The 12,278-nt window shown below is 39.9% G+C and overlaps 1 protein-coding gene across 1 annotated transcript in view; it reads right to left on the minus strand.

Moving 5' to 3' along the window:
* The window catches only part of LOC112965780 (rho guanine nucleotide exchange factor 26-like), a 14,717-nt gene extending 14,276 nt beyond the window's left edge, over nucleotides 1-441 (minus strand). Inside the window, exon 1 of the mRNA XM_026065137.1 lies at nucleotides 308-441. Coding sequence (XP_025920922.1) covers nucleotides 308-441 — 134 coding nt within the window. The remainder of the gene's footprint in view (nucleotides 1-307) is intronic.
* Nucleotides 442-12,278: the final 11,837 nt, after the last annotated feature.

The following is a 12,278-nucleotide window of genomic DNA, read 5'->3' on the forward strand; positions in this document are numbered from 1 at the left end:
GCTGCAGGCGTTCGCCCGCGCAGGGGAAGCGGCGCCCGGGCTTGCAGCGGCGCGGGACGCTCAGCAAACGCCGGCGGGCGCCGAAGCGCGGCCTTCGCCGGAGCCGAGCGCGCCAGGTGCCGCCTCGGCGCGGGGAGGCACCAGCTTATCTCGGCGGCAGCGCCGGCTCCTGCAGCGTGGGCTGCCGCGCGCGCAAACCGCACGGCCCGGCTCGGCAGGGAAGGCAGCGTTTAGACCGGTTTCAATACACAGGGAAAAAAGCGGACCAGCCTTCAGGCACTCAGAGTCCTTTTTTTTCCAATCGTACCAATTCCTACTAATGACAATCTCGGGCTTTTCATCAGAGGAATGCACAAGAACTGTCCATATATTAAAAATGCTTAATATTATACCTAAAAAGCAACAGTGACAAAAATTGCGAGCAGCAATACTGTCCCGCATCCTGCCTGCTCGGGTGCACCCTGATCACAGCGTGGGGAGCCACCAGTAATGCTGAAGCTGGCCAACAGCTTACCCAAATCCTTTTTTCCAACACGCTTGCTCTTTATTCCGGAGGAAGAATTGGACTTGACTAGCTCAGGCTGTTTTACTGTGTGCTGACAAAGTGCTGGAACACACCTGGGAAAAGGAAAAGCTTCTTGGTAAGCAAACAGGAAATAAGCAGTGATTTACTGGCAACTCTTATAAATTACATAACCCCGAAAAGACTGTATCTGTAAAGATTTTGCGACTTAAATGTGACATGGTATATCATATAACTGAAACAGAGACAAAAGGAAAACAAGACTCAGTTTTAAAAAGCAAAACAAACTGCACACTTCAAATACGTTCCTCACTAAAAGCCCCCCGGCCCGCACGTCTTCCTAGGAAGGCCATTCAGCCTTCGGGTAGCAAACGCGCCTGAAGCTTGGGGACAGCCAGTGTCACCAGGAGCCCTGCAGCCCCGCAGCACGAGTGCCTGGCCAGGATGACGACAGCCCGTGGGGAGACGTGCTTCTGAGCGGGCAGGGGGAGAGGCGTGCTGCGCCCGTTGCCCCCTCGGCAGGGTGGCAGCGCTGCAGAGCTCCTCTCGGCAGACCCCCCTGCCCCCCGGCCAAGGTCCCCGTTCAGCGCGCGGAGAGCTGATGCTCACGACCCAGGGTCGCTGCGCTTCCCACGCTCCGCACGGGGAGCAGGGCGAATCTCCGCAGCAGAGACTCTCTACTGTACACACAAGGAAGCAACATGGACACTCCTTCTGTTCACTCACAGAACAGGAACAATAATTATTCACTAATTATTCAATTATTTAATTTAATTATTCATTACATTTAGTAATTACAACATACCCTTACTTCACTATCTGCTTCTAGTAAGAGAACAATTAGAAATTGTTTCCACTTCTGCTGGAAAAAATAATGATTAATGTATTTTAAAAGCCATCATGCCACAGTACATGAGCTTTCAGCATACATAATTATTACACTGGACATTAATGTCAAAAATAATTTGGAATGCTTTCCTAGTATTGAGTCTCAAAACTGAATTACTTGTCAGGCATCCCCTCAAATGCATGAAAGATCAAATCTAGGTCTGACTTCTATTCCTGTGCAATGCATCTGAACTGGAAAGCCAAACAGAAATATCTTAGATCCTTGAAAACGTGTGAATCCCGGTCCTCCCTTCACAGCCTGGGATCCTCTCCAATCCAGAACCGTCAGGACAGGGAAATAAGCTATTGAAGAACGTGTAGTGCATGCCTACTGCTGTTAATCTTGGCCTTCACTCTGAAGTTTTCTGCCACCCAAATTAGTTTTGAAGCGTTCAGGTCATTTATGTCTGAAACGGAGCTTAAGGAAACAGCTGAAGCAGCTCAAGGCAGCAAATGCTTTGTTACCCTTAACACGCATTTCCTCACACCTCTCTGAGAGGGCGCTTTGCTTTCATCACCTGCAAGATGCGAACCTGACGTCTCTGCAGATTTTAACCTACAGTGAATAATACAAAACGCTCTGATACAGAGACTTGGGCCTACAGCCGACCTCTCGGACACCACGCAACGGCGATACAGCGTGGCAAATGCTTTGCTCGGTGGAGATCTGCCGCCTAGCAACCGCTCGGAAGGGCTTTCTTCAGCGGCCCCGAGCTGCTCCGCGGACGCTGGGAGCGAGCTTTGGTGGGCTGCGGGAGCTGGACGGGCGCTCTGCGCATCCGCGACACAGACGGTGCCCGAACGAGTGACTGAAGCTTTGCTCCCTGGGTAGAGAAACAGGCAGATTTAGAAAACTGTCCAAGTCACTGCGACTGACAGGAATAAGGAAGGTTCCTTTTAGTAAAAACATGCCCACCAAAAAGAGAAAAAGGAGGTTTCCATTTGTCAGATGCTTTATGTGTGTGTGTATATATATATTTATATTTACATTTTTTTTAATTGATATGTTTGAAGAAAGTCAGAAAGCTGAGGTAGTGCTACTGTTTGTTACAAGAACAGGATTTAATTATGGAAGAGGGAAGAACTACAACAAACAAAGACTATCATCGGATTTGCCGGTAAAACGTATTGCGAAGGCCTCCGAACTGATCCTCCCCTAAACACACATAGGAGCATGAAATCAGGAGGATGAAAAGCTGGATGTAACCTCGCACAGGCTGTAATTCAGTCTGGTGTTTCAACACATGCCTAGCTTTAAGACCGCACATTTTCCAGCTGAAGTCAGCGTAATCACTTGCCTATTTAAAGCTGGGCACCTGCTCAAGCACCTGGCTAAACTTAAGTGAGAAGGAACAGAAAAAATTTTGCTAGATTTTTAATTTTCTTCTTTCTAGATTTCAAGAGTTTATATATCACTGAATCAGAAAAAATCAGAGCAGATTAAAAGTGCACTATTTTTTAAAAAAACAACCAAATATTGTTTATATTAAGCCTGTTCAGTAGGTAACAAACACTGGAAGTAAACAAGTAGAAAAAACATAGAAGAAAATACAAGGAACAGCCAACCACATGCGCACACACGTAAACCTTGCATGAAGTAATTCTTCTACCAGCAAAATCCAAGGAAAAAAAAGTTATTAAGAATAAAATGAAGAGAAGCACATTGAAATCAAAATTGACAAATATGTACGTCTCACAAATGAGACAGACCTTCAAACTGCCGCACCAACTTCAGACAAGCAAAGCACACAAGGAAAAGCCATAGGCATAACATCAAATATTAGTTCAGTTGTCACTTAGGATTTCACAGCCTTATGCATTAATTAAAAAGAAAATTCACACACAGGATTATTTCTAAAATTAACTCTAAACTCTCCATATGAAATTGCCAAGAAATTGGATACAGTTGCAGCATATTACTTAAATCGTAAAACCTAATAATTAATAATTGAAGTAATCAGCTTTTACAAGATTATTCTCTTACACATGCATGTTAAATATGATGCAATTAAAAGAATGATTTTTCGTTCTGAATGGCGACCTCAGCATTCAATTTCATATGCTGTAAAAAAGAAGCAAGATTCTTGCAATAAAATTAGAGTTATAATAAAAGTAAAATCAACTACATAATTTAAGAGAAGAAGGAAACTGAAATGTAATAATTAACATCTCATACAAAGTACAGTTTCAGTATAAAATCACAGAGGCACTTTTCTAAAAGTGAAAAAAAAAAAAGGAACTAAATATCAGCGTGGAGAGAACTCCATTGTATAGGTGCCATCACAGAAAAACCACAGCTGCGTGCCAACTCTTAAGAATTAAAATTGAAACATTACACAGCTTGTGATGTAGAGTGAAGATATCTGCTATTAAAGCTCTCAGTCATGTCTTCACAGCAATCAGGTTTACTCAGGTAATGGTTTTGAACATTTACTAGTGAAAATTTTAAGTCAGTCCACCATTTTCTAGCTAGTACAAAAGATCTAAAAGCTAGTGTAATGAATTTGCACCAAACCAGAATGCATTTATATACTTGTCTTTAAACATGCCAATAACTCCCTTGATACCCATAAGATTGTTTATCATAACAAGTACCAGACACATAAAAATTAGAAGACAGCTATGTTTTTTTCCAATGGTGAATGTGGTTATTCCCTGAAAATCTGCCAAGAAAAATGAAGAATTTTTCATCCTTCCCTGTCTTCAAATCAAGAGTATACTTTCCTCAGTACTTCCACAAATACTAATTACTAGCTTCAGCGCAGTGGTAATTGAGTAAACTGTGATGGCCTATAAATGCAGGAGATCACATTAGAGAAACTCATCCTAAGTACTACAAATCTACTAGTATGCTTAAAGTTCAGTATATATTCAAAACTTGTATAATGCTTGTCCCCTTCACAGGGTCAGCCTGGTGCTACCAAACCACTGCATCACTGCCTTCTGAATCAGTAAAAAAGACTGCAATGTCAGCCCTGAAGAATACTACAAAAGCTGACTTTCATAGTTGCAAGGACACGCGCTGCAGATACAAGGGCCTCATGGCTAAGAACCTTACAAATTCCTCATTTTGACAATATAACAACATAGCCTCAGAAGTCTGAAATATCCTGAAATAACTCTTTGAAAGGGTTTGGTGAGCACTGTGACAAGTGCAAGAGGATTGCCTCATATTAACTGTAATGCCATCTGAGAACTGGTAATGAAAAACCTAGACAGAAAAATCTACCAATTTACAGCCCTGGACAGAATTTTTCCAAATATGATGTCATTATTCAGGTGCTGAAAGTATAACATGCTAAGGTCCTCTGGAGCTCTCTTGAGAGTGAAATGTATTTAATATCTATATTGCTAAAAGAAGCTTTGAAAGTGCAACATGATAAAAGAGGTAATGCCTTCAGGATGTGAACACTGATTATCATAAAGAAGAAAATTTTAGCCTCTGACAGTAAGGAACTGAATTTAATGACCCAAGACAAACCTCCTAATACTGTATTACTCCAAGACTGGGCAAGAGATGAGGGTGAGAAACATGGTAGTGGCCACAAAAGTGAATGTGCAGAACTGCTGCCATGTTATTCCTATTCATTATATTCTTCTGAGGACATCTGTAGATGGTTAGCTTCATATTCAAAAACACTTTTTTCATTTTATTCCAATGGAATTATTGAGCTGTGGAAGAGCAAACACTGCTTATTTATCTCACCTATTTTTTCTTATCTAGTATGTGCATAAGATAGATGAACTAAAAGCTTCAAAATGAATGCTAGATGTATATGAACTCAGTCTCTAAACCATAACATCTAACCAAGAATACTACCTGTTTTATATAACATATTGCTAGCTACATATATTAATGAATTTACATTCACTGGAATAATTTAATGCTGAGATTTGCTTCCAGGCTTTAAAGAGGGTGAAAATCTGCGAAGATAAAAATATAATTTCATAATTACCAGCCTTAGGTTAATCTTGTCACAGAGAAAGAGTGAACTAAAATAAATTTTTTTAAATCTAATTTTACAATTATTTTCCAGACAGGGATTGCACTTTAAAAATCAAGTGCTCTACTGATAATCATTGGGTCAAGAGCTACTGGATGAACTCAATCTACCAATACTATTCAGAATACTCCGAAAGCATGATGGGATATGAAGACAGACACACATAAAAATTAGCAGAGCTGGCTAAGATGTAACTGATTATTACTGTGTATGAATTAGGTGATAAATTCTGCTCTTCTATCATTCACACCTACACAATGCTCCCAAACACAATCTGCTCTGCCAGATCAGTTCTGTATGCATTCGATGCCTAACTTCAACAGCCTATGGGATTTTGGCATGAACTGGTAACTCAGCAGTGTGCATTTCCTCTATGTGAAATTGAGGAGAGAAAGCACTAGCGAGGTTCTGGATTTACTTCTGAATGAAATTCCTGTGCTTTTACAATCCCTACACGCAGTGCTAATCCTATGTGATCTGTAGGATAATTTTTAAATGGATGGACAATGTAATCACTATTATTCTCTAGATATTTTAGGTATTTAAAATATATCCTTTTCTTCTCTCGAACTCAGGACAGCAGAATTACATTTTCATTGTCATTTAGATTCAAATAAGAGATTGTCTCAAGATAACATATGATAGTCAACATAAGAGTAAACATACGTCCTGAAAAGTTACAGGTTTCAATGCCCAAATTTTTGTAAGATCTTAATGTAAAAATCAAATAAAAATGTTCATTCAGTAACTTACAGGGGATATATTACAACTCAGAGACAGGACTGTGGTTTCTGGCAAACAATAAAAGAGGAAGAAAAATATCTGGACGCTTTGTATGTTGAATTTCAGAAACCTTTCAAACATATTGTCAAGCTCAGGGCTGATGCTTCTCTTTCTGGTGTGTACTGGGCTGCCTCTTCAACCTTGCAAATAACCTAAAGATATTCAGGAAAACACCTGTAGTTCAGTGCTTTTAAATAAGCTGACTTACTCTGTTTGCTCTATCAGTGCTCTGCATCTCCTAATCCTTCCAGAGTGCTAAGGAGGTGTGAAGCGAGAACCTGTGGCAGTGGTCACTGACTGCTGCAGAAATAAATCCTATACACTTGCTATGAGCCATGCTACTTTGGAAACTGTCCTTTTTCAAAACCACATCCGAAAACAGTCATGCCCCTAAAATTTCAGAAATGTGCAGATGAGCTACACTGAGGTTTGAGGTCCTCACCTCTTTTCCTGCACCAGGCTCTTCCTACACTTGTCATTTTCAAGTCCATCCAAACCCTTCTGTGCCTACAAGCACAGTGATGAAATGGCTCTAAGTGAAAGTGCCCAGTTGCTGTTTAATCTGCAATGAATGCAGATTGTATATCACATCTGCATTAACCAGCGGCTATGAAGTATTAATATAAATAACATTCTTTTTACTCTTTTCATGACTTTGGGTAGTCTGTTTACAGTCAGATGAAAAAGAGCCAACTGTTCTCAGATTAGTGCAAGTCTCTATCTCGTAATTAGCATGCAGGAATGAATAAGACTCTCAGTGTCCCACAAAAATCCCACCACAGCAACAGGAGTGACAGAGGTCACCACCAACTGAAAAAAAAAAGACAAGACTGAAGTGTGAGGCAGCCAGGCCACTGGCGAAATACTTCTGCTGCTGTTTTCTCCCCTCTGACAGGGACGTGAACTTCGAGGGAGCGCTGCTTCTTGCCAAGGAGAGCAGCAGAACTCTGCTGCCGAGAGCCCTCGCTAACCCGACAGCACAGGCAAACGCAATACACTTACAGCCACACCAAGCTGAAGGGCTAGAGCCTTCCCGGCCTTCCCCCCTACCCTTTCTATACAAATAGAGACTGTGAGAGATTTTACTCTTAAGAATGCTCTGCTAAATTTTAAATATAAATCAATCGTGCACAGCAGAAGATATAGTTTCTTTAAAGCTTTAAAATTCCTCTTAAGTGTTTTTGCTCTTACAGTAACTCAGGAATGGTAAACAGCTTTGCAGCATTAACTAAAAGCTTTTGCATAAAAAAATACATTATACTAAAGTAATAAAGAAACTTTTAATGCTGGGATTCTAATTTCCCTTCCTTTAGCCTTCTTTTAGCATAACCAAAAAATCGTATTCTTTTCCTGTTCCTAGCCTAGTAATGTCCCTCCTCTCACCACTGATGGTGCTAATAACATTCAATCGTGCATGTTGTCTAAAAGCAATAGACTGTGAGACACTTCAGATGCCCTCAGCGTCCATTTGAGATACCTAACATGTAATATGAGCTTAACTTAATGGGAAATAGGTGCTAGTAGTTGGTGTTTTCATCAGCTCATGGATTATCAAAGCTGAAGACCCGATTTTTACTGTTAAACTGGGAAGTAGCTTGGAACAGGAGAGCAGAAGATTACAAAAGGGGGAGTCCCCGATGAGGTACGACTAATGACTGAAGCGCTCCTGCCTCCTGGGTGCTTGTAATGAAAGTTGTGAATTTCTTGTCTACATAATCATAGAAATAGCTGTATGTTTACCATCACTTAAGCTGATGATACTTGTTACCCAGATACTTTAACAGCAAACTTTCCTGATAATGTCTGTTCTTTTACTGCATTAGAAGCAGGTCCAGAGATCATCTCCTACAGTATGAGCTTAATGGAATAAATGAGGGCAGCTACTTGACAGCTCCACCATTTGTTGAGATGCTTGGGAATTTTCCAACAGAAAATATTTGAGATTTCAATTTCTTGACTGAAATGCGGGGAGAAATTTTAAATTTTGATGTGAAAACCATTTCCTGCCTTGTTTGAATTATTTGTTCTTCTTTGCTGTTACTTCTTCTTTTCCAACAAGGTTCATATCTGAAATATTTTCACTAGAAAAACTTCCATGGACATTAATGTAGATAATTAGGTCCAGTATGATCAGACCTGTCTATTGCTACAAGTAGGTAATTTCTATAAAGGTTATCAAAACTTTCCAAAAATACATCTATTTTTAAATTTTTTCAGTGAATCTTTAATTAATCTAATTTTTAAAGGAGAATTATGAAACTGAAAATCGACTCCTTTAATCTTCATTTTATTTATACACATTGTTTTTCCATTTTTAAGATTCCATGTACTCTTCCATGAAACTCTGGAAGTGTATTTCATTTTATTAATCCTTTCTACAGAATGTCCTTTCTACAGGAGAATGGTTAAGGGAAAGTCTCTGAAAAATGTAGATATAAACTCTTTTAACTCATTGCTACAGTTCATAAGATGTTGCTATTTAAACAGCTTAGCAGGAAGCTAAGGTACTTCAAACTTTTCCTAACAAAAGGTTTGAAACATTGCTTGCCATAGCTGAAGACATTTTGTGGTTGCTATTAGAAACTGAAGAAAGTTGGGAGCCTATAAACCAAGTCTGAACCTCAGAGTTGCCTTTGCAGCTGAAGGATGCTATGCTCTGTGTCTGCTCTTTATTCTTTCTTTGTCTGCATGTTGCACACAAAACGCCTGAAAAACTGAAAGGGGGAAGAGGGGATCATTACTGTGGGTATGTCTCCAAGGAGCTGGTTCTGATTCTTTAAGTAAAAAAAAAAAAAAGAAAAAAAAAAGATTGAGAATGAATGAACATTCAGCTCATACAGAAATAAAAACATCTGGAAAACTATTATGTTTCTGATCTCTTTCCTTAGTGATAGATAATAATTTATGGGTTTGATTCACCACTGTGTCACTCTTTACAACTGGAGCAAGAAAATCACCTATTTCTATAGCACCTTTCAGGCTGTGACTGTTACAAAAATGAAGTGTCCAACCTGCTCCGTGTAGGTGGACTTTGTCACTCTGCCGTGTAGCTGTGAGGGACACGTGGCTCTCGTGGCCCACTGCTGAGCCTGTGCACCAGGCAACCCCCAGAGGACCACTCGGAACCGAGCACTGCGGTCGGTACTTTACGCATGGGCGAGCTGTAGTAAATGGAGGCTGAGGTTTTCAAACCTGAATCTCTCAGGTTAAACGCCTAAATCCAATATAATGGCTTAACTAAATTGGGCTGATTTTCAGGAATTCTGAACCTGGTTTTACTTTCAGGCAACTGGATAACTGATTAACCCGTAGTTCTGTCCAGACTTCCCCTCCGCTGCGTTAAAATACTGGAATTTTATGAATGTCATAGCCTCCACTAACACAGAGCTGTGAAATGGCTACCAACAACTTCATTTTTGGATATGTGTCTGAGTTCACAACAGGGAGCAACATATTTTGTGCAGCACAATTTTTCAGGCTTAAAGACAGTCTGCACCCCCGAAAGTACCTTGAATCCAAAATCTTCAGTACCAGTACCAGGAAATGAGGAAATCTGGAATACGAAGCATGGAACATAGCTGTTCTTCTCAAATGAGCTAAAGCTCTGAAGTGTGCCCTTTCTCCTTAAATTCAAGTTTGCTATTTGAACTGTTTGCTTAACTTCTTGGCTGAAGTTCCTTCAGTGGAAACTATGCATCAATACATGCAGAAGGGGTGAGATCCTGGTTCTGCTAAAGACTGGGGGAGTTCTACTACTGACCTCAGCAAGACCATGATTTTAGCTGTAATACGAATAATTCCCTGATTCACTTAGTGGATCATTCTCTCATTTTACCAGTTATTCTACATGGCAGTATACTATTCACACTGTATTGTCCAAATAATATGTCTGGAGGATTTTTTGCAATAATAATCTTTTTTGTATATTTAAATATACAGTATATTTAAGACAGCTACTTTCCTAAGCATTTTGAAAAATTTGCACTTCTTTTATAATCTTTCCTCTTCAAGCTATTAAAAGTGTTCTCAGTTCAACCCTCAATCCGCTAGTTAACTCAAATGTTTTTTAATTATCAGGATTTACTCTGTTGTTTGCGCTGAAATTCAGCTGTATGGTTTCTTTAAGCTCAAGCATAATTTTCTGAAGTTATCTCCTCTCCAGTCAGATTTGTGCTCTTATTTTCTAGCAATCGCTTGAGTGCTCTTCTCATGTGGAAATAATTTCTACTATATTATCTAAATCCTTTTTTCATCCTTCACCTTCACTGTGACTTACTTCCTAACCTACCATGCAGCAGAACTTCAAAGGCCATTTACATCTGTGTAACACAGAACTGCAATGCAGGATAAACTGTACAGCTCTATCAAAATAATTTTTGATACTTAAAATTTTCATATATATATATATATATATATACACACACACACACACATATACATACAAACAAGTGCACAAAACCCCAAAGCACATCTCAGCATTTACGTGAAGCAGTTTTATCTTGAAAGCACAACCATTAAACAAACAACTCAAGTATCCCTTAAAAGTACTTGTCTTAGCACCTGCTCAGCTTGCGTGCTGTCACTGCACTTAGTCCTGCCAGGTTATCAGAGGCACGAAGACATAAACGGCAGGCCTATGACCAGCCAGGCAGTCTCGGACAGAGTAGCTAATTAAATCCACATCTTCCAGATTCCAAGCTTGCCTCTACCACCACTGTGTATCACTTGTCATTGTACAAAAAGAAAACAAAAGTATCAAGAGTGACTTTTGCAAACCTAAGAGGAAGCCAGTGTAAGAAAAGGGATTCCAAACAAAAATTTGTGGATCCTTGGTGTTTTTGTAGTATTTATATTTTCCTTCTTACATTTTTATTTGGTAAGTTTTATAATTATATGTACAAACATGTAATTTTTTTTTATAATCTACATGTATAACATACACAATTTGTTTGTAATTATATATTATATTTCGCCTACTTTAGGTTGTTTTTGAAGGAGTCCAGGAGTCATTATATTGACAAGGATTGGTAAGGGAGTCATACGCTTCAGCCCCACTTTTGCTGTACCCTCTACATCGCTGCTGCAGTAAGAGCTACAGAACTAGCAACACCAAAGCCTTATTTAACTTGGTATCTCTCCTATACAAAGATCTCCAGCTGTCCCTTCAGATCTTCTTTCCACTGCTCTGTGCTCCGTGCAGATCAGTAAAGGCAATGGCAAAGAATCTGCATTTATTTTCAAATACAGCTGAACTAGCACAACATCTCCCATTTTAACAGGTACCAGAAAATCTTTCCCTCCTGCTGCAGCAACGCAGGGGTGAATGTCTCCATAGAGCAGACAGCGCGCTCATGCAGGCCTCAGTACTGCAAAGCCATACTGATTCATGGAGCGTATTTACTGCACTGTTTGTAGATTCTAGATCAATTCTAGAACTGACGGGTGGAGTCAAGGAGGAGGAGAAAAAGGAGAGGACACCTGTAAAGGGCTGCAGGAAACAAAAGAAAGACCTTCAGCTTTAACATGACCAAGCTAGAAGCAGAGAAGTCTGAGAATTCACAGCAAAAACACACTTTTGACATGACCAGGGAGGGGGGAAACGGGAAGCAAGACACTGAGCCATGACCACAGAACACAATCCCCCGAAAGTGGGAAATCTGGATTCAGAAGGAAAACAGAAGTGTATTGATGACAGCTTGTTGTGCCAAAGGCCTTTCTCTGAGGGAGATGATAAACTACTGTACTCTGCGTAAGCAGTACATTTGGCTTGCTGAGATTATTAATTTTATTTATGAAACAAGTTCCCCGTAGACAAAGCATCTGTATTGCTCTTCAGTTTGTTCCAAAATTAGTCATAGACTAATTTTATCCCTTATCACCTTAAATCAAATCAAAGGTGATCAAGACCTTGAAAAAGGCATTCTTCCAGAGAGGCAATCCTGGACCCAAAGTAAGCAGAAACCCTGCCCAGTGTTGCTGTTGTGGAGAATGAGCTGCTTTATAAACGTTAATAAAGAATTCAAATACTTTTCAAGTTACTCAGAAAGAACTTATCATGAGAGTCCTGCAGACTTATTTAT

This window comes from Apteryx rowi, unplaced genomic scaffold (assembly GCF_003343035.1).
Source record: "Apteryx rowi isolate R43461 unplaced genomic scaffold, aptRow1 scaffold_224, whole genome shotgun sequence".
In the NCBI taxonomy this organism is placed as follows: Eukaryota; Metazoa; Chordata; class Aves; order Apterygiformes; family Apterygidae; genus Apteryx; species Apteryx rowi.